General features: G+C 52.0%; 1 protein-coding gene across 1 annotated transcript in view; it reads right to left on the bottom strand.

Annotated features, from left to right (window-relative positions):
• Positions 1-15,991, bottom strand: part of SMARCA4 (SWI/SNF related BAF chromatin remodeling complex subunit ATPase 4) — a 31,965-nt gene that overhangs the window by 15,049 nt on the left and 925 nt on the right. The window contains 20 exon segments of the mRNA XM_072919991.1: positions 411-653; positions 1,280-1,390; positions 1,951-2,017; positions 2,105-2,268; positions 3,007-3,157; positions 3,544-3,662; positions 4,143-4,200; positions 4,290-4,420; positions 4,825-4,875; positions 5,449-5,616; positions 6,509-6,682; positions 7,439-7,612; positions 8,455-8,581; positions 9,235-9,475; positions 9,932-10,030; positions 10,861-11,235; positions 12,123-12,146; positions 12,149-12,254; positions 13,441-13,656; positions 14,949-15,001. Coding sequence (XP_072776092.1) covers positions 411-653; positions 1,280-1,390; positions 1,951-2,017; positions 2,105-2,268; positions 3,007-3,157; positions 3,544-3,662; positions 4,143-4,200; positions 4,290-4,420; positions 4,825-4,875; positions 5,449-5,616; positions 6,509-6,682; positions 7,439-7,612; positions 8,455-8,581; positions 9,235-9,475; positions 9,932-10,030; positions 10,861-11,235; positions 12,123-12,146; positions 12,149-12,254; positions 13,441-13,629 — 2,772 coding nt within the window. The 5' untranslated portion in view covers positions 13,630-13,656; positions 14,949-15,001.

Genomic DNA, 15,991 nt, shown 5'->3' on the forward strand with positions numbered 1-15,991 from the left:
GTCACCAGGAAAGGGAACAGAGCCCTCAGTGGTGACACTGAGCCACTCCCAGAGCTCCAGGACACTCCCAACTTCTCCAGATCCACCTCCCAGAGCTCCAGGACACCCCCAACTTCTCCAGATACACCTCCCAGAGCTCCAGGACACTCCCAACTTCTCCAGATCCACCTCCTACAGCTCCAGGACACTCCCAACTTCTCCAGATCCACCTCCCAGAGCTCCAGGGCACTCCCAACTTCTCCAGATCCACTGCAGACACTGCTCCACAGCTCCAGAGCCACTTCCACCTTCCCCAGCTCCCACAAAGCCACCGACGCACCTCGCACAGCTCCAGGAACGCTCCCAACCCCTCCAGATCCATCACCACCAGCCTCAAACCCATCCCCGTCCCCGGTCCCCCCTCCCAGCACCTTCTCCCCGGTCATGGCGAAGGGCGCGTTGAACCACTGCTCGAAGGTGCTGCAGCTCTTGAAGATGGTGGGGAGCAGGAAGTTGAGGAGGGCCCAGAGCTCCGGGAGTTTGTTCTGGAGGGGCGTCCCGGTGAGCAGCAGCCGCCGCGGGGCCACGTAGTGGGTGTTGAGCACCTGGGTCAGCTTGCAGTGGTGGTTCTTCATGCGGTGGCCCTCGTCCACGATCATGTACTTCCAGCGGATCTGCGGGGAACGAAGGAATCTGAACATCTCAGGTGTGCACCAGCCATAACAGTTAAAAAACAGATAAAAACAGTTAAAAAACAGTTTAAAAAGCAGTTAAAAAACAGTTAAAACCTGGTTTTATCAGAATTTTCTCAGGGTACCGTGGAATTCACAGAGGTTACTGAGACATAAACCAGATAAAATGAGAAAGAAACTCATAAAATAAGCAAGAAGCTGAGAAAGCAAATTCCATGATCATGTCCTTCCAGCAGATCTGCGGGGAAGCAGAGGAATGGACCTGGACATCTCAGGTGTGCACCAGCCATAAGAGTTAAAAAAAAGTTAAAAACATGTTTTCATCAGAATTTTCCCAGGGTACCGTGGAATTGATGGAGGTTACTGAGACATAAACCAGATAAAATGAGAAAGAAACTCATAAAATAAGGAAAAAGAAGCTGAGAATCCAAAATTAGACATAAATTATTCTTCTACATCAAAACCTCCTTCCATCTCTATTCCACGTTTAGGTTCTACACTCGGAGATCTTCCTGCCGAGCATAAAATACCTGGATTTGTCAAAATTTCGTCTTTCCCAGCAGCCTGGGCCTGGGAAAATGCGGAAAAGCTCCGGATGCAGGGCTCACCTTGGCCAGGATGTGCTTGTCCTTGATGATGTACTCGTAGGTGGTGAGGAGGACGTTGAATTTCCCGCTCCGGAGCTGCGGGACGAAGGCGCGCCGCGCCGCCGGAGAGCCCTGCGGGGAGAATTCCAGCGGGAATGGCAGGAGAGGAGGGAATTCCCAGGAAAAGGGGGTGGGAGGGGTTGTTATCCTGCAAGGTGAGGAGGTTTTGGGGGTTCCTGCTGATGAGGAACGACCAAAAAATGGGATTTTTGTGGATTTGGAGTTCCAATCCATTTGGATTTGGAGCTGGATTTGGAATTCCCAGAAAAAGGGTGTGGGAGGGCTGTTATCCACAGGGAACAGCAAAGTGAGGAGGTTTGGGGGGTTCCTGCTGCTGAGGAATGGCCAAAAAAATGGGATTTTCATGGATTTTCGTGGATTTGGAGCTGGGACCCAGCGCAGCTTCCTCCAGAGCAGGAAGAGGAAAATGGAAGAAGCTTGGAATGGAAATGGAATGAAAGGAAATGGAATCCAAGGAAATTAATCCAAGGGATGAATCCAAGGGATGGAATCCAAAGAAATGGAACCAAAGGAAACGGAACCCAAGGAAATTAATCCAAGGAAATTAATCCAAGGGATAAATCCAAGGGATGGAACCCAAGGAAATGAGACCCAAGGAATTTGTCACTTACCTTGTAGGACACCTTGACCACGGAAGGAGCCCATTTGTCAAACTCGTAGGCCCAGTTGGACAAAGTCCTGTGGGGACAGAAAGACAGATGGAAAAAAGGGTGGGAATGTTGGGAAGGTGGGGCTGGAGAGACGCGGGGCTCGCCGGGCACTCACGAGAGCGGGACGATGATGAGGAAGGGGCCGTTGATCCTCTTGTGCTCCATGAGGTACGTGATGAGGGCGATGGTCTGGATGGTCTTCCCCAGGCCCATCTCGTCGGCCAGGATGCCGTTGAGGTTGTTGTTGTAGAGGGACACCAACCACTCCAAGCCTTTGATCTGTGGGAATGCAAACCCAGGTAGGTAAACGGCCCCTCCCCCAGCCTGGCTGCATGCAAATGAGCTGGTAATGAGGTCAGGTTAATTACTCAGAGCCAGGAATTGGGATATTCTATGGATTCACATGGAACTGGGTGGGTCTGGCTCTCAGCAGGGAGTGAATCCAGCTCATTATCCCACCCTGGCTTCGGCTCCATTTATTTATTTTACATTTGCTTATAATAAATATTATTTTGTTTATTTATTTAGTATTTTATGTAATAATTTGTTTTACTTATTTAAATTATTAGTTAATTAATTAATTACCCCACACCACCTCAGTTTCATTATCTCTCTACAGCTTGTTATTCCTTCCTACCTCTGGCTCCTTATCCTGCTACAGGTATTGTCCCACCTCAGATCTTCATCCAGTTCCAGATCCCATCATCCCACCAGATCCCATTGTCCCACCTCAGATCTTCATCCAGTTCCAGATCCCATCATCCCACCAGATCCCATTGTCCCACCTCAGATCCTCATCCAGCTCCTCAATCCCATTGTCCCACCCCAGATCTCCATCCCACGCTGCATCCAGCTCCATATCTACCTCAGATCTTCATCCAGCTCCTCAATCCCATTGTCCCACCTCAGATCTTCATCCCACGCTGCATCCAGCTCCACACCCACCTCAGATCCTTACCCAGCTCCAGATCCCACCATCCCACCCCAATTTCTCCCCACTCTCCCACCTTCCCCCACCTGGTACTGCTTGAGGACGCCGTTGACCATCAGGGCCGACTGCTTGTCCACGCGCTCGGTCACGGCGTGGGCCACGGCGTAGTAGGACTGGAGGCCCCGCGCCAGCGCCTGCGACACCCCGTACTCATCGTCCACGTCCTGCTTGGCGTTCCTGCCCGGAGAACCGGGATAGCGGTCACGGACCCCCGGGAACGGGCATGGGGGGAAAAATGGGGGGAAATGGGATAAAATGGGATAAAATGGGGTAAAATGGGATAAAATGGGATAAAATGGGGGAAAGACCGGAATAACGGGTCATGGACCACCAGGGAACAGGGCATGGGGGGAATAATGGGATAAAATGGGATAAAAAGGGGGAAAACTGGGATAAAGGGTCATGGCACACCAGGAAAAGGAAGAAGAAAAAAAGGATGGGAAAGAGAAGCAAAAAGGGAAGGAGAGGAGGAGGAGGAAGGAGAAGGAATAAAGGACATCCCAGCTGCGGATGGGGAGCTGGAGCAGGAAATTGGAAGAGGAAAAGAGGGAGGAAGGGCTCACTCGATGATGTGCCGGGCGTCCACTTCTGACACGTCGTCGCTGTCTGGATCCGGAATTTTCTTCTTCTCCTCCACGGGCAGCGCTGGTTGGGCTGGTTGGGGCTGCTCCTCTTCCTCCTCCTAGGAAGAAAAAACTAAACTTGAGCTAAAGGTGTAAAAAAAAGCTGCCAAAATTAATTTGGAACGCTGAGATTGTAAGGGTGTAGTTATTTAAAAGGGTGTGGCATCAGTAAAATAACATTTTATTTTACTATTCTGTCCCATTTTAATCCATGGGATTTTACTATTCTGTCCCATGTTATTTTACTATTCTGTCCCATGTTATTTTATTACTCTGTTCCATGTTATTTTACTATTCTGTTCCATGTTATTTTACTATTCTATTCCGTGTTATTTTACTATTCTACCCCATTTTATTTTACTATTTTGCCCCATTTTATTCCATGTTATTTTACAATTCTGCCTCATTTCATTCCACGTTCTCTCCCAGTTTTGCCGCACTTTATTCCATTTCTCCTGAGCTGCCAAACAGCCGTTTCCAAGCTCTTTCCTGCTCTTTCCAGAACATTCCCAGTGGGATTGTGGTGGGACCTTCCTCACCTCCTCCTCCTCCTCGGAGCCGCTCTCCTCGCTGTCGGAGCGTGGAGCCACCTCGTACCTGGAGTGGGAAAAAGAGGCAATTCCACGTGGAATTCTGGAATTATGGAATTCCCAGCACTCCCAGTGCTCCCAGTAGTCCCAGCTTACCCCGGGTTCATCTCCAGCCAGGCCTCCAGCTGCCCGGCCTTGGGCGCGTCGGTGCCCGTCAGGATCTTCCCGCTCTCCACGTGGATCACCTTCACCGGGAGGTCGCTCATCTGGCTGGTCTCGTCCAGGGGCTGGCAGTGAGATTGGGAGTCCTCAGCCCCAAAAATTCCCCCCAGATTGGGAATCCTCAGCCCCAGAAATCCCCCAGGATTGGGATTGGGATTGGGAGTCCTCAGCCCCAAAAATTCCCCCCGGATCGGGAATTCTCAGCCCCAAAAATCCCCCAGGATTGGTGAAAAAATGGGGGAAAAGGAGGATTCTGAGGGACCTGGTTGGGGTTAGGGTGAGGGCACAGCCTGCACTCCCTGCCCATGGTGGGCTGGAGTGGGTGGATCCCTGTGGATCCCTGCTGGATCCCTGTGAACCCTTCCCAGATCCCTGTGGATCCCTGCTGGGTCCCTCCCGGATCCCTCCTGGATCCCAGTGGATCCCAGTGGATCCCAGTACCCGCGGGACCAGCCTGGCCTGCACTCACCTCCCCGTCGGGGCCGATGGCCGGGGCCTGTCCCTCGGCGTTCTCTGCCTTCTGCGGGAGCAACGGGGCAGGGGCAGGAGGAAGAGGAAGGAGAGGAAGAAGAAAAGGAAGAAGAAAAGGAAAGAAAAGGCAAGGAGGGAGAAGAAAAAAGGGAAGGAAAGAAGACAAAGAGAGGAGAAAGAGGAAGGAGAGGAAAAGGAAGAAGCAAAAAGGACAGGAAGGAGAAGAAAAGGAAGAGGAAGGAGAAGAAGAAGAAAAAAGGATTGGAAGGAGAAGAAAAAAGGAAAGGAGACGAAGGGTGGGAAGGAAGAAAAGGAGAGGAGGAAGAGGAAGGAGAGGAAAAGAAAGAGGAAGAAGGAAAAAAGGATGGGAATGAGAAGAAGAAAGGGAAGGAGACGAAGGGTGGGAAGGAAGAAGAGGAAGAGGAGAAAAGGAAGGAGAGGAAAAGGAAGAGGATAAAAGGAAGGAGAAGAGATAAAGAGAGCAAAGGAAGGGGAGGAAAGAGAGAGAAATGAAGAGGAGGAGGAGGTGGAAGGAGAGGAAGGAAGGAAGGGAGTCAGCCTGGGCAGCCCAGCCCTGGTGCTCCCTCCACCAGCCATTCCTGGCGTCTCTCCTTCATCCCACCTTCTTCTTCTTCTTCTTCTTCTTCTCCTTGGCCACCTGGGCCGCCTTGTGCTGCCTGACCAGCTCGGTGAGGTTGGCCACGTACTCGTCGGTCTGCTGCAGCAGGTAGGCCAGGCGCTTGTCCTTCTTCTGGTCGATGAGCTTGCGGTAGCCCTCCTCATCCTCGGCCTGCCCGGGGCGAAAACGCCGCTGGGGTCAGCTGGGAGCAGCCCCGGCGAGCCCCGTCCGCCCCGGCGAGGATGAGGATGCTGCTGAAGGCTTCGCAGGATTCCCGGAATCCCCAATTTCACAGGATTCACAGAATCACAGGATTGACAGAATTCAAAGGATTCCCAGAATTCACAGAATTCACAGAATCCCCAATTTCACAGAATTCACAGAATCACAGGATTCACAAAATTCCCAGAGTCCCCAATTCCCCAGAATCCCCACCCCTCCCGATCCAGGCCAGGGTGGCTTTCTTGGCCACCAGGGCACACGGCTGGGCCACCGTCCAGCAGAAGGACACAGCCCCCACCTCAGTGCCACCTGCACCCTCGGCCACGTCTGCCAGCCTGATTTTTAAAAGTGTTCAGTTTTCTTTTCTAGTTCTTTTCAAAGTTTTAAAGTTCTCCTGAAACTTCTTTGGCCTTCTGATAATGGCTATACATTTGAGAGTCAGAGTTCCCACACAATTTCAGGTATAAACAGAATTGTTTATGTATTTCTCTGTGGGTGGAGAGAAATGATTGATTGATTGATTGATTGATTGATTGATTGACTGATTGATCTTGGACCAGTGTGGTTGGAGACGTGGTGATTCCATCCTCCAATCCACGGTCACCTTTGGAATTCCCGAAATACCGGATGCTGGAACAAAACTGCCTTTTTCTCTTTGGAACTCCCCAAACCTCTGCGTAACCATTTCGTGTTTTATTGATGACGCACGTCACCAATAACACCACTGACCACAGCTGACCCCTGAGGGACACCAGGGGTGACCTGGCCACCGGCTGGACCCCTCAGCACCCCCTGGCCCGGCCACCCCCGCCAGTCCCGCCCCATGCCGAGCCCAGCTCACCATCAGCCGGCGCATCCGCTCCTTCTCGATGCGCTCGTTCTCCTTCTTCTGCTCGCGCTCGGTGTTGGCGTGGTAGGTGGCCACGGCCTTGGTCAGCTTCTGGATCTTCCCGCTGACGCTGCGGTGGTACTCCTTGAAGTCCTTGGCGTGCTGCAGGATGCTGTTGAGGTATTCCTGCGGAGAGGGAACGCGGTCAGGGGGAGCGGCGGCACCGGGAGGCGGAACGGGGCAGCTGGGGGGCGGCATGGGGGGCTGGGAGAGAGGGGTGGGAACTGCAGGGTCCTAACGGTCAGCAGAGGGTCCCAATGGTCAGCAGAGGGTCCTAACGGTCAGCAGAGGGTCCCAATGGTCAGCAGAGGGTCCTAACGGTCAGCAGAGAGTCCTAATGGTCAGCAGAGGGTCCTAACGGTCAGCAGAGGGTCCCAATGGTCAGCAGAGGGTCCTAATGGTCAGTACAGGGTCCCAATGGTCAGCAGAGGGTCCTAATGGTCAGTACAGGGTCCCAATGGTCAGCAGAGGGTCCAAGTGGTCAGCAGAGGGTCCCAGTGGTCAGTAGAGGGTCCCAGTGGTCAGCAGAGGGTTCCAATGACCATCAGAGGGTTCCAATGACCATCAGAGGGTCCCAGTGGTCAGCAGAGGGTCCCAGTGGTCAGCAGAGGGTTCCAATGACCATCAGAGGGTTCCAATGACCATCAGAGGGTCCCAGTGGTCAGCAGAGGGTTCCAATGACCATCAGAGGGTCCCAGCAGCCACTGTACAGCCCCAGCAGCCATCGAGTTGTCCCAGGGGCCACCAAGTGCTCCCAACAGCCCCCACCAAGCCTTTGACCACCATCACCCAGAGCCAACCTGCCCCGACCCCCAAAAAAACCAGGCGGTTCCCTGAAAACCCCCGTCCCCAGGAATGTCCCAGACCCTGGGAACTCCCCACCTGGTGCTTCTGCCGGCGCTTCCTCTCCTGCTCGATCTTCTGCTGCTTCTCCAGCTTCTCCGTGATCCGGGCCTCGCGCAGCGACTGCCGCTTGCTGCGCTTGTAGGCCTTGGCGTTGAGCGCCGTCTCCAGCGCCGTGTCCCGGCGCATGCACACCACCACCTCCTGCCGCAGCTGCGACCAAAAACCCCCTGAGCCACCACAGCGCTCCTGGATGTCCCTCTGGCTCCCCAAAAATACCCCTGAGCCACCAAAAAAAACCCCCTGAGCCACCAGTGTGTTCCTGGACGTCCCTGTGGTGACACTTCTCTACTGGTTTAAGGTAGAGACACAACATCTGACAGAAATTATTGATATTGGGACATTGCTGTAAATTTAATACATGCAGTTTTTGGTATAAAACGTAAACACCACCCTGAGGGCAGACAGAATACCACGGCCAACCTGCTGGGCAGAGCTCAACGAGTCAGAGAAAAAACGTTATGGATAAGACAAAAATAAACTATTGCGACTGCAGGTGAGGCCGGAGGGAAGAAGTGCTGATGTCTGACTCCAGGTCAGAAGGGTGAATGATTTCTGTATTTTAACTGTGCTAAAATACATAACATACTATTTAAATAAGATACTAACACTACAAATCTACAGTTCTAACTCCCATATCTGACTCTAACACAACTCTGACCCTCTCTGAGAGCCCACCCCAGGTGGGTTGGATTGTCCATCAACTCACACAATCCTCACCAGAACCCAACCGAGGGAAACAATTCTCCAAACACATTCCACAAGGAAAAACAAGGAGCAGAAATAGAAATTGTTTTCTCTTTCTTTCCCTGTGCTGCCCTCTGAACAATAGAGAGAGAGAAGAACGTGCCTGGGACAATAAATATCCTTAAGAAGGTGACCCTACGCGTTGAGACTCCCTCCTTGAGGGGGGAACCAAGACTCCCGCACTCCCCAAGTCCCCCGGAGTCACCCCAAAACCCCCGGAGCCCCGGAGCCCCGACGGCGGCGCTGACCTGGCGCTGGAAGTTGAGCAGGCGCAGAGCCTTGAGCTCGATGGTGGCTTTGGTCCGCAGGTCCCCGGCCAGCGAGCCGGGCAGGTTCTCCAGCTCTTGGATGCGGTGGGCGATGCGGGCTTGGAGCCTGAGCAGGAGGGATTTGGGGTCAGTTCAGCTCCTTCCTGACCGGGCTCACCTCGGGGAGAGTGTGGGAGCAGGGTCGGGGCGCTGGGATGGGTTCTGGGGACCTCCAAGGGGATAAGGAGACAACAGGGCCAGAGAACGGCCAGGGAAGGTCAGGAAGGACCTCCAAGGAAAATGTTCTCCTGCTCATCCCTCTGAATCTTGGGGAAGGTAAAAACGGGATGGAGGCAGTCGGACATGGGAGGAACCTTGGGAATCTCCAAGGTGAACTTTCTCGTGGCCGTACCTGCACTGGGGCATGGCCATACCTGTACTGGAGCTGTACCTGCACCGGGGCGTGGCCATACCTGCACCGGGGCCGTACCTGCACTGGGGCGGGGCCATACCTGTACCAAGGCCGTACCTGCACCGGGGTGCGGCCGTACCTGCACCAGGGTGTGGCCATAGCTGCACCGGGGCCGTACCTGCACCGGGGCATGGCTGTACCTGTACTGGGGCCGTACCCGCACCGGGGCCGTACCTGTACTGGGGTTGTACCTGCACCGGGGTGTGGCCATACCTATACTGGGGCCATACCTGCACCGGGGTGCACCCGTACCTGCACTGGGGCGTGGCCATACCTGTACCAAGGCCGTACCTGCACCGTGGCCGTACCTGTACTCGCGCTCCTGCAGGATCTCCACGGGGTCGAGCCCGCGCGGTTTCTGGATGGGCGTGATCCGGTTCTGCTTGGGGTGGATTGGCAGCGCCGGCGGCGCCGGCTGCCCCGGCGAGGGCGGGGGGGGCCCGGGGGACGCCGGGGGCACGGCCGGGGGCACGGGGGAGGGGCGGCCGGCGGGGGGGGGCGGCAGCAGCTTCTGGGGGGCCCCGCCCGGAGCCGCCGCCGACAGTGGCCCTGCGGGGACAGGGATTTGGGAATGTCTCAATTCCCGCAGGAAAACCCGAATTGTTCCACCAGGAATGAAGGGGGATTCCACAAAAATGTCAGTTTCTGACTCGGAGTCAGCTTGCGGAGTTTTAAGGGGAAACTCATCCCGATTCCCACCAAAATTCCTATTAGTTACCTGGATATTGACCCTAAACCCCCAAAAACATACAATAATTTGTCTGGGAATCAACCCCAAATTCCCCAAACCTCTGGAAAATTAAGCACAGTTCCCTAACAAACTCCAAATATCTATCTTGGAATGAGCACAGGCATCCCTGCAAAGCTGCAGCATGGGAGTTAAGCCAGCCCTTCACAGAATTCCAGCCCCAATTCCAGGATTTTAACCAGGAACTTCCTTCCATTCCCACCCCCCAGAGCTCAGATTTGGGGCGAATTCCCAGGAATTTGTGACCCAGGCCTTACCTTCTGGCCAGGGCTTGGGGGGGCCCCCGGGGGGCTGTCCCGGCATGCCGGGGGGAACTCCTGAGGGTCCGGGAGGGGGCATGTTGGGCCCTCCTATTCCTGGAAATGCCCAAAAATCAGGCAGAAAAGGGAAAAAAAAGGGAAATCCCATGAGGATTTAGACTCCTGGGGGAGAGCCTCAGCTACAGCCCCCCCCTTTCCCCTGAACTGCCTGGATGGATCCGACATCCCAGCCTCTGGAATGCCCGTGGACAGCCAAACTGGGGGATACTGGGGCAAACTGGGAGCAAAGGGTCTCCTGGGGATAGAACGGGATAAACTCCCCTGGATTTCCCAGGACAACGTGAGATGGAATGGGACAAACTCCCCACAGATCCCAGGATGGAATGGGACAAACTCCCCACAGATACCAGGATGGAATGGGACAAACTCCACACAGATCCCAGAAGGGAAAAGAACAAACTCCCCACAGATCCCAGGACACAACAAGGACGATGTCCCCTCGGATCCCCCAGGACACAACAAGGATGCTGTCCCCCCAGACCCCAGGACACAAGAAAGACGCTGTCCCCTCGGATGCCCCAGGACGCACCCCCAGCTCACTCCCGCCGTTCCCAGCCCATCCTCACCGTTCCCAGCCCATCCTCACCGTTCCCAGCCCACCCTCACCGTTCCCAGCCCAGCCTCACCGTTCCCAGCCCATCCTCACCGTTCCCGGCCCATCCTCACCGTTCCCGGCCCATCCTCACCGTTCCCGGCCCATCCTCACCGTTCCCAGCCCATCCCCACCGTTCCCAGCCCATCCTCACCGTTCCCGGCCCATCCTCACCACTCCCAGCCCATCCTCACCGTTCCCAGCCCATCCTCACCGTTCCCAGCCCAGCCTCACCATTCCCAGCCCATCCTCACCGTTCCCAGCCCATCCTCACCGTGAGGTCTGGAGTAGCCGGGCGGCGCCGGCCCCGCTCCGGGCGCTGGCCCCGGGCCCTGCGCGGCGCCGGCGGGCGGAGGTAGAGTGGGGATCTGCGGCTGCATCCCCGGCAGCGGCCGCTTGCCCTGCACGGCCACCTGCAGGTGCTCGGGCAGCGGCTGCCCCCGCGCCAGCAGCTTGTAGGCCATGATCTGGGCGCGGAGCTGGTGCAGCTGCGCGGCGTTGAAGGGCGACGGGCCCCGGCCCAGCGCCGGCGAGTCGGAGCCGGAGCCGTCCAGCGCCGCGCCGGAGCCGCCGGCCGAGCCGCCGGAGGGGCCGTTGGACGGCACCGGGCTGGAGGCGTGCTCGGAGCCCCCCAGAGGGGACGGGTAACCTGCGGGGACACGGGGTTCCAGGGGAAAGGAGGGGTCAGCGCCCGAGCCGCTGAAATGACGGATTTCCAGCCTAAAGCCCACGGGGATGGGAAAGCTGCTCGCCGATCCACGGCACGGAGCACCGAGGGAACACCAACCCACCCCGGGGCAGCTGGAAGGGGAATGCCACTCCCAATCTAGCCCTGAGGCAGCTGGAAAGGGAAATCCCGTTCCTAACCCATCCCACCGTGGGAAATCCCATTCCAAACCCATCCTAGAGGCAGCTGGAAAGGGAAATCCCATTCCAAATCCATCCTAGAGGCAGCTGGAATGGGAAATCCCATTCCTAACCCATCCCAGCGTGGGAAATCCCATTCCAAATCCATCCCAGGGTGGGAAATCCCATTCCTAACCCATCCCAGCATGGGAAATCCCATTCCAAATCTATCCTAGAGGCAGTTGGAAAAGGAAATCCCATTCCCAACACATCCTAGGGGCAGCTGGGATGAGAAATCCCATTCCCAACCCATCTTTGAGGCAGCTGGAATGGGAAATCCCATTCCAAATCCATCCTAGAGGCATTTGGAAAGGGAAATCCCATTCCCAACCCATCTTTGAGGCAGCTGGGATGGGAAATCCCATTCCAAATCTCTTAGCCAGGAATAAGGAGCAAGGAATCCCCTCCCAAAATCCACCATGCAGACCTGGAAATCCCCTGGAGTGCTACCAAAACCCAGGATTTATGCCCTGCTGTCCAGGAATTAAACCTTGGGAATGCTGAAAACCTCCCAAGATCCAAATCCAGGATTTGGACAGGGCTCCTCCCCTTCCCACACTCCCTGCCTTGGGAATGCTGAAAACCTCCCAGACCCAGGATATCCCCCAGCCCCCTTCCCGTGCTCCCCACCTTGGGAATGCTGATCCATGGGGCTGGGGGGGGCCCCATTCCCGCGTGCCCCCCCGGGCGCATTCCCATCCCCTTCATCTGCCCGTAGCGCGGATCCTCCGACATTCCCTTCTCGTGCATCGCCTCCAGGGGCTGCAGGGGGAGATCCCGGGAAATCAGCAGAGAATTCCTGGAGAACCCCCAGGGAGCTGCAGAATCCATTTGATTATTCCCAGAAATGCCACTTCCAACTGCTCTGACCTCAGAAATCCTTCCCACAGCACGCTTCCCTGGATTTTTAAATTAACCCCCTGGATTACAGGAGAGGAGCTGTTCTTAAAGCCCAAAACCCAGGAGGAAAATCCTCTCAATTAATGGGTGAATTAATGGTGCTGCGACGGGGGAGTTTCCCATTCCTGAGGTTTTCAGCGCATTTTTGGAGCAGGAGACTCTTTCTGGACTCCTTCACCTTCACCTTCTTCTCATTCTTCTCCACCTTCTTCTTCTCTTCTTTTTCTTCTCCTCCTTTTTCTTCATCTTTTTCTTCTCTTTCTTCTCCTTCACCTTCTTCTTCTTCACCTTCCTCTCCTTCTTCTCTATCTTCTTCTTCACCTCCTTCTCATTCTCCTCCACCTTCTTCTTCTTCTTTTCTTCCTTCACCTTTTTCTTCTCATTCTTCATCTTCCTCTCCTTCTTCTCCATCTCCTCCTCCTTCTTTTCTTCACCTTTTTCTTCTCATTCTTCATCTTCTTCTTCACCTTCCTCTCCTTCTCCTCCATCTTCTCATCCTTCTCCTCCTTCTTCTTCACCTTCTTCTTCTGTTTCTTCTTCTTCTTCACCTTCTTCTTCTCCTTCTTCTTGTCCTCCACCTTCTTCTTCTTCACCTTCCCCTCCTTCTCCATGGCGTTGGGTGACAATTTGTCATTGGACAGGAAACTCCACGTTGTGGACTTTTGATTATTAAGTTATTAGGTAATTAGTTATTAGGCTAAAAATGAAAACAATTAAGGCGCCATTTCTTAACTGGATGGTTTAGCCCTCAATGGCAGAGGCAAAAAAGGAAAAACCATCGATGCCAGCCACAGCCGAAGGTTTGAGATCCGGAATTCTGGGATTCTGGAACTGCTCGCCTTGTGCAGGGAACAGATGATCACAAAACCACCAATCCCACCCAAAGCCGAAGGTCTGAGGTCAGGAATTCTGGAATTCTGGAATTCCGGGACTCTGGGGCTCCAGGGTCTCTCACCTTGTGCAGGGGGTGGATGATCCCAAAACCCCACCCAGAGGGGAAGGTCTGAGGTCAGGAATTCTGGAATTCCGAGATTCCGGGGTCTCTCACCTTGTGCAGGGGGTGGATGCTGTCCGGGGCGTACCCCGGGGCGGGCAGCGCGTGGCCGGAGTGGCCGGAGTGGCCGGAGCCGGGCGAGGGGCCGGGCGAGGGGCCCAGCATGGAGCCGGGCGAGGGGCCGGGCCCGGGAGAGGGGCCGGGCCGGGGGGTCCCGCCCAGGGGGGGCTCCGGGGTGGCCATGTCACAGCGGGGGCTGGCAACGGGCACCTGCAATGGGAGAGATGGTTAATTATGGCAATAATTAGTGATTAATGAGTAATAATTAATGATTCTGGAATGGAGGGAGAGCCGGGGGTCCCGCCCATGGAGGGCTCCGGGGTGGCCATGTCACAGCAGGGGCTGGCAGTGGGCACCTGCAATGGGGGAACTCAAGTTAATTCTGCAATTAATTAATGAGAATTAATTATAATTAATGATTAATGATTAATAATTAATGATTCAGGAATGGAGGGAGAGCCGGGGGTCCCGCCCATGGAGGGCTCCGGGGTGGCCATGTCACAGCAGGGGCTGGCAACAGGCACCTGGAATGGGGGAATCTGGTTAATTATGGCAATAATTAACGCCTAATTAATTATAGTGATTAATGATTAGCGATTAATAATTAATGAATAATAAATCTGGGACTGAGGGAGAGCCGGGGGTCATGCCCAGGGGGGGCTCTGGGGTGGCCATGTCACAGCAGGAGCTGGCAACGGGCACCTGCAATGGGGGAATCTGGTTAATTATGGCAATAATTAATGCCTAATTAATTATTAGTGATTAATTATTAGTGATTAATAATTAATGATTAATAAATCTGTGACTGAGGGAGAGCCAGGGGTTGCGCCCAGGGGGGGCTCTGGGGTGGCCATGTCACAGCAGGAGCTGGCAACGGGCACCTGCAATGGGGGAATCTGGTTAATTCTGGGATTAATTAACGATTAATAATTAGTAATTAATAATTAATAAATCCAGAACGGAGGGAGCACCGAGTGGGAAATACCCTTCCCAAACCATGACCAAGGAATGAGCAACGAACTCTCCACAGTGTGTGCTCAGGAATTCAAATAATAATTTATAATTCAATAATTACAATTTAATTATTTCAAATTTTCTCCATTTGCTACACCACTCCTCCTCTTTTGCATTTAATTTAATTTTTGCTTTAATAAAGGTTATTCCATTTAAATTAATTTATATAAATATGTAACACTTATGTAGTATAAAAATATAAATTTTTAAAGATTTATAAAACACAAATAATAGAATTTAATTATTTAAATTTCTTTTATTTACTATTCCATTCATCCTCTTTTTCATTTCATTTAATCTTTTATTTAATAAAAATTATTTATTTTTATTAAACAATTCAAATTTAGTTATCTGACATTTTCTCCATTCCTCCTCTTTTCCATTTCATTTTTCATTTAATAACAATTACTCCATTTTAATTAGATAATCCGAATTTAATTATTTGAAACTTCCTTTTCCATTTAATTTAATTTTATTCCAGCACCTACCTAAGGGCATGGCAGTCCTCGATGCCTCGCAGGGACGGGCTCCTAATGCCGGGCTGGGGGAAAAATGAGAATTAATTAGGGATTAATTGGGAATTTCATTATCCAGCAGCATTAGCAGAGCAGGAAATTCCTAAAAAATTGAGATTTTCTCATGGATGAGGCTAATTCGGGGAATTTGTTGGCTTGCAGGGAAAAAATACTTTAAAACATGTTAATAATAATAATTATACTTAGAAATAACAACAATAATAATAATAAAAATTGGAATAAATATTTTTACATTGTATTTTTTAATTTTTACATTATTAGTAATCATTATATAAATTACTTGACTAAAATAGACTCAGTAATACACATTATATATAATATATATATGACAATGTGACTATTATATTTTATTGCAACAGCACATTTATTGCTATTAAATTATAGCAATTATTTCATTATTTTTACATTATGCTATTTTATTTTCATATTGTATCAGTTATTTAAATACAATATATATTACATGTAATACATATATTATCTGTCACATACTACTATATAATTATTTTTATATTTTATTATAATAATAGTAGTAACAATTATTATTACTATTATTACTAATTGTTATTATTATTATTATTATTATTATTATTAATATTGCTATTATATTTCCAAAACATAAATGGGGTTCCCAAAACCATAACTGGGATTTTTCTAGGGGATTGCCAAAACCATAATTGGGATTTTTCAATGGGATTCCCAAAAACCCTAATTGGGATTTTCAAACGGAATTCCCAAAAATGTAATTAGGATTTTTAAACGGAATTCCCAAAACCCTAACCAGGATTTTAAACAGAATTCCCCAAAACATAACTGGGATTTTAAACAGAAGTCCCAAAACCCGAACTGGGAAGGGCCTCGGCTGGGGGGGCCCAAGGGGGGTTTGGTGTCCTCAAGAAGGACAAAAATGGAAAAAAAACCGATAAAATTTGGGGCAAAAAGGGAAATTTGTGTGAGAATAGCGGGATGTGGAGGGCAGAAGGGAAATGAGGGGGAAA

Source organism: Taeniopygia guttata, chromosome 30, assembly GCF_048771995.1.
Source record: "Taeniopygia guttata chromosome 30, bTaeGut7.mat, whole genome shotgun sequence".
In the NCBI taxonomy this organism is placed as follows: Eukaryota; Metazoa; Chordata; class Aves; order Passeriformes; family Estrildidae; genus Taeniopygia; species Taeniopygia guttata.